We start from the raw sequence: 6,000 nt of genomic DNA, 5'->3' as shown, positions 1-6,000 counted from the left end.
AAGGAAGGAAGGAAGGAAGGAAGGAAGGAAATAAGGTACAAAGGAAAGAAGGAAGGAAGGAAATAAGGTACAAAGGAAAGAAGGAAGGAAGGAAATAAGGTACAAAGGAAAGAAGAAAGTAAGGAAATAAGGTACAAAGGAAAGAAGAAAGTAAGGAAGGAGGAACTGAAGGAAGGAAGGAGCAAAGGAAAAACAAGAAAAAAAGGACAAATAAAAAAACTGAAGGAAGGAAAGAAATAAGGATAGAGAAAGAAATTTAAAAAGGGAAAGCAGAAGGAAGAACTTAAACTAGAAAGAGTCGAGAGACGGAGGCCATATTTAGACAATATTAGTGCGAATAAAGCCTGAAAACACAAATATTGTTCCACAGTTCATCTTTCATTTTTTTATTATCTAACCAGGAAAACGCTGAAATTAAACCCCAGACTTCTCCCGACCTCTTACCAAGTTCGCCATGACGATGGTATCCACCATGACGGGCTCGGCGGCGGTCCCCAGAGTGAACTGTAGGCCTCGCGGGGGCTGACCCGAGCTGACGTCGAAACAGTGGCCCTCCAGCAGCAGGTGCTCCAGCTCGTACTCGGCCGCCACGATGTTCTCCACCTGCAGCCACAGGGGTGCAGCCAAGCTCAGTTTACCTCGTCCAGCACGCCCTGGCAGCATGCATTAGTAATGACCCCGAAGCTGACCGACGATGTTTATTTTATGCTTCAAACTCTGGAGCATAAAAGCAGAAACTTTAAGAAAGAAAATTCAAGGGGAGGATCACAACCTCTTTGGACAGCAGAGAGCCGTCAGTCGAAAACTTAAGATTCATCAAAAAGTTTTCCACAGAGTTTCTCGAGCTTTGTTTGGAACTGCATCTCAAGTCGGAGTAAAAATGTCCGTTTTAAAATGCGAAAATAATAATAATAAAAAAAGAAGCTACTGTTCCAGGGGTAAACAGAGGAAAATCTTAATTAAAGCTCCATTTTCCCGCTGAGACCGTCATCACCTCCTCCAGGTAGATGTTGTCGAGGTCGTAGCGGGTGCGCACAGACTCCACCATCCAGCTCTCGGGGGTGTTGAGGTTCAGGGTGAAGAGCGGAGACTGAGGCATGTCCAGGAACTTGGCCATGGGGCCCGGGGAGAACGACGCGTCGGGCTGGAACGCCACCTCCGGCTCCAACACGTAGCGGTAAAAACTGCAGACAGTGCACCACGCCGTCTCAACAAATGCCATTTTATTGTGATTTTTAAGTAATAGACAAACCACAAAGCAGCTCAAAATTGTACAAAAAGGAAAGAAAGAATACGTGTTCCTTTGATTGAAGGAACAACCTTTCATCTAAACCTGAATTAGCTCCTGTTATACAAACGTCTGAGCCAAACGTTGGGCAAATGTAACACTGATTGATATCCGATTCAAACGTAAAAGCATAAAAAGAAATCTGTATTTTTTTTTTTTACCTTTTCAGAGGCATATCTGACAGTTTTGACTGGCAGTTCATGAAAACCCTCAGGTTGACGTTTACGAGCTGCTTCAGAACCTTCAGAGTGAAACACGGCGACATGATAAAAGAGGAAACAGGTTAGCAACAGGACAGAGGACGGTCGTTAGCTGGACGGACAACGACGGCTCGTCCAGGCCAATAACAGAGTCCAAGCCTACCGATAAAAGAGGAGCCATTTTCTGTGCGTCTCTCGTTACTGGATCCACCACGGCAATGACATCGAAGTACACATCTCCCTCCTTCGGACGGATCTTTACGGCACTGCCGACAAATACGAGACCGAAGTAAACAAACAGATTCTGCTGTTTTCCTCAGAGAACAAAAGGATTTCACTAAATCTATCCCTTTAAACAAGCTAAGCGACCCCAGTGAAAAACAAAACCTGCAGAAGCGGTAAGTGATGTCGAAGCGTTCCAGACGTACCTGTGGCGATCGTCTGAAAAGCCGTACTCTATCCTGGATTCCCCTTTGGGCTGAGACGACAGCAGAGCGTCCACCTTCATCACCAGGTCGCTGGCCCTGAGAGAGACGCAGCGTTTCCTCAGACGGAAAGTTCATCCGTGGAAGTTCTTACGGAGCCTGAAAACCTTTTGGGAAATAAAATAAAATACCTGTCCTCCTCCATCTCAAACTGCTGGACTTTGCCTTTGATGCGCTCCCCTGACGTTTTCAGGATTATGTTCTCCAGAAGCAAGAAGTCGTCCTGGTTGAACACCTCGTTCTCCTCCAGCGGCCCGATGATCTGAGGAGGAAGGAACCAGAACGACAAACGGCATGAAAGAAAGAATCTGCAACCGATACTAACTTCACGCTGCTTTCATTTCAGCACCTGCGTAAAGGTCGGTCAACCGGGAGAAACGACGGACGTACCCTTCCGTTGCTGATGACCGCCCTCTGTCCTTTCTTCAGCTTGAGCACGTCTCGGCAGTAGGCGGCGTGGGAGAGCAGGAAGTCAAATTTGGGACCCTCATAAGCGCTTTTGAACAACGACAAATCCATTCCCTGAAGGAGGAAAAACGATCAAATAAGAAACTGACACCGCAAAAGTATTTCATCAGTAATTCAGATGTAAGCGCAGAAACTCAACAACTCACCCCAACGGCAAACTCTCCGACGTCCACGCCCTTCTCCAGGGCCTCTGCCGTTTCCTCCTTGGACATCTTGGTGATGAAGTTCTTGGCATTATTGGCCGACTGCGTCTGCATGGCAGACCAGATCGCTCTGGTAACGCGGCTCGTCTCCGCAGACGGAGCCGACGACGGGTTGTTGATCATCCCCAGTCGGACGTTGTTGCTGGATTTCTTGTGGAGCAGGCAAGTGAACAAAGTTTAGTTTAGACATTTATGGTGCGTGACAACCCTGACAAGCCCTTAATTAATGTCACAATGCTTCTTCCAATTGTTCTTCTGGATGTCTTTCTCCAATGAATCAGTGATTTCTTTCTGACTAAAATCACCCTCAAAATATTTCACAGCACATCATAGTTTTACAATCAGACTGTTTTGCAGCATTTCTCACCATGTGTCTGATGGCATCGTACAGCAGCTGGCGTCCTGAGGGCTTATCGAAGTCTCCGACTACCCAGAAAGTCACAGGGCGGATGTATCCATCATCTGGGAAGCACAAAAAATAAATAAAATGCTTTAAGCCAGTCTAAAATCAATCACGGTCTTCTAGGAAGAATGGTATGTGCTGCCTTATTTACTGGCATCAGTGGCAAAGATTTATCTGTAGCATAATCTCACACCCAGAGACTCTACAAACGTCTAGAAGCAGCTCGTCTTCTGACACAAACTAAACACACAGTTGCGTCTCTTCTCAAACTCCCGGTTCCCTTCAGAATCGATTTTCAAATCTTACTGCTGACCTACGAAGCGGGAAAACAGAGAGGCTGCTGGGTATGTGGCTGACCTCGAGCGCCATCAGGATCCCTTGGATCTACCAATTGCTGCTGGCTGCAGGACGGTCTGGGTTGGTCCGCGGAGATGATGGTGTCTTTGGAGTGGAAGCCTCTAAACTGTGGAACAGCCTGTCCCACACATCAGGCAGGATTCAGCCATCAATATTTCCAAGCCTCATCTAAAGCCACGTCTTTACTTCCTTTTAGTACAGAATGAAAGTTTAAAGTTTTTCTATTGTTTCTCTCAGTTTCTATCGTCTTTCTCCAAAGGGAAGCCCCCGTACGTAATACTGATCTCTCTTTTTAGACTTCTTATACCATCAGCCTTTGCATAAATGGGAAATAAGTCTATATCTTGTCACATTTATAGCCCAGAAAAAAAGAAGCTGTTTTTAAGTTTCCAGAAATTATAATCTACCTCACCAACCTACAAAAGTATAAACCAAAAAGCCTAATTCCCATTTATTTTGCAGGGATTTTTAGGAAAACCCAAAAGTAAATGTCCTTCACATAAAAATGGAGCTTCTCTCTATTTTTTTTGTGTGTGAGATTATGCTACTGCATTAAAGGAATAATTAGTTTTAAGCCATTTTAAGGATCTTTACTAAAACTATCTATGTTTTTTTTCTTTTCAAAGTTAATAGGTGCAGCTCACATTCAGGGGGAGCTCATGGTCTGGAAATTACAGTAAAAACATTTTTAACAACTAGCCTCATACATTATTTAAGAATTGCATTTTTATTAATGCTTTCTGCTCCTTTTTGCGACATGAGGCATCTTGTCTGTACAGATGAACTTAGAGCGTCGAAGAGAGCCCTCAGTTTATTCTATGCATTAGTAGCTAATCTATAGCAGTAAGAACCAAACAGAAGACTTGCGAATTATATTTTTGCTAGAAATTATCTCTGGACTTTATAAATTCACATGCAGCTACTGCATAAACTGCCATGCATTTTCTCTGAGTGTTAGAAGTAAATGTTAGACCGCTGGCACTTGTATAAACACATTTTAATACTCGGGCACAATTTTCACATGCATCATTAGTCACCACTGTCCTCTGAGAGATGCATTGCAGATGGAGGAGCAATACTGAAAGAATGCCAGCATTGTGGTTGACAGAAAAAAAAGAGCAATTGAGCTAGGAGAGGGAATAATGTGGAGAACAAGGGGGGATTTTACCATGGCTGTTGGTGGCGGCCATCCCTGATGCAGGGAAAATGTTAAACAACAGAAATACGGAGTGGAGGAGGACAAGACAGCAGAACAAACAAGAGTTTAGGCTTCAAGGTGGCTCAGATTTCTTCAGTAGAACAACATACTGTATATTAGGTGTTAGTTTGTTGCTTTTTTTGCTATTACCTTTCTTAGTCATGTAGTTCATGCTGTTGGCTACAGCCGTGCTCTTCTCCTTCGAGTCCAAAGTGGAGAAACGGGCGTAATCGTCAATAAAGTAGTTGTCTGCAAAAAATGGGGGGGAAAAAACAGAGAGAAAGTCAAAGATGGAAAATGAACACTTTACAAGAACACAAAAAGGCAAGCAACCACCTATTTTGCAGAGAGCAGACTAAGGATAGTAGATGCTGTAAAATGAAAAAGAGCTTGAAGTAAACCATGTAAAAACAGTTGACCTTGTTGCACATCTTCATGAATAAGTATCGAGTTGAAGCTCAAATAGAAAATAATACGGGTCTCCAATAACGAAACGCATGATGTGAGACATTTACTCTTATTTTCCAACATTGTCAATTAAAATGTTTTTGTTATTCTTTTCCTCAATAACAATTTTTTTTTTTACAGTAATCATGCATCTTTTGTGAAACGTCAAGTTCTGTCACATCCATCGAGTGTCAATCCTCCCATCGTGGCTGATACTAGATGATCGTCTGACCATCTACGGATAAATGTTCAATGTTCTCCACTTTGCATTTTACATTTAGTATGCTTAAAGTGAATCTTCTTCAGAGGAGACAAATCACCAGCACAACATAGCATGAGATCATTAGCATTGTAACCTGGTCTTTGGTGCAATATCCGACTTGCACTTGCAGAAAAATCTTGCAGAAGTGGTGCGTATGTTCAGTATGTATTCTGTATTCCAACTCCAAATCTACGGCATCTTGAATTAGCAAATGCTACAATATTTGATGCATACAGAAGAGATGCTGGATTTTTTTTTACTTAAAGCAAATCTTTGCAGCCTACGGACATGCCAAGCAAATACACGATACAACTATAGGATAATAATAGAGGTGGAAATTAAAATTAGTCTGAAAATGCGAAATATCAGTATACCACATGTGTTTACTTCAAGGTCCTATTCAATCTGGCCTATTTTCCCCAAAAGTCTTTATTTTCAGAATAACATGTTTTACCAGGGTAAAATTTATTTAAAATGTTTTTTTAATATTTTAGCTGAAGAGTGAAAATTTCAGCAATTTGAAGAAACAACCTTTCACAAGGTTTAATTAGAAATTTTTGCTAACAACAGTCCAAGGACAGCTCTGTACAAGGATGTGAACTTAACATTCACACATTTCACCGACGTTAATAGTGTTGCAACACAGGTTACATAAATTGCGACATCTCTGTGCTGCTATTCTTCTTTTT

General features: G+C 42.5%; 1 protein-coding gene across 2 annotated transcripts in view; it reads right to left on the bottom strand.

Annotated features, from left to right (window-relative positions):
• The window catches only part of uggt1 (UDP-glucose glycoprotein glucosyltransferase 1), a 32,780-nt gene that overhangs the window by 7,580 nt on the left and 19,200 nt on the right, over positions 1–6,000 (bottom strand). The window contains exons 20-30 of one of the 2 annotated variants that reach the window (XM_008399726.1): positions 4,753–4,851; positions 4,573–4,596; positions 3,012–3,106; positions 2,588–2,794; positions 2,364–2,495; positions 2,105–2,235; positions 1,917–2,012; positions 1,652–1,754; positions 1,450–1,529; positions 995–1,184; positions 445–603 (exon numbers count right to left, since the gene is read on the bottom strand). In XM_008399726.1, coding sequence (XP_008397948.1) covers positions 445–603; positions 995–1,184; positions 1,450–1,529; positions 1,652–1,754; positions 1,917–2,012; positions 2,105–2,235; positions 2,364–2,495; positions 2,588–2,794; positions 3,012–3,106; positions 4,573–4,596; positions 4,753–4,851 — 1,316 coding nt within the window. The remainder of the gene's footprint in view (positions 1–444; positions 604–994; positions 1,185–1,449; positions 1,530–1,651; positions 1,755–1,916; positions 2,013–2,104; positions 2,236–2,363; positions 2,496–2,587; positions 2,795–3,011; positions 3,107–4,572; positions 4,597–4,752; positions 4,852–6,000) is intronic. The other variant, XM_017302603.1, reaches the window with a different exon arrangement.

This window comes from Poecilia reticulata, linkage group LG22, assembly GCF_000633615.1.
Source record: "Poecilia reticulata strain Guanapo linkage group LG22, Guppy_female_1.0+MT, whole genome shotgun sequence".
NCBI lineage: Eukaryota > Metazoa > Chordata > Actinopteri > Cyprinodontiformes > Poeciliidae > Poecilia > Poecilia reticulata.
Note: the sequence above shows the minus strand (reverse complement) of the source record. Positions and strands in the feature narration are given on the sequence as shown.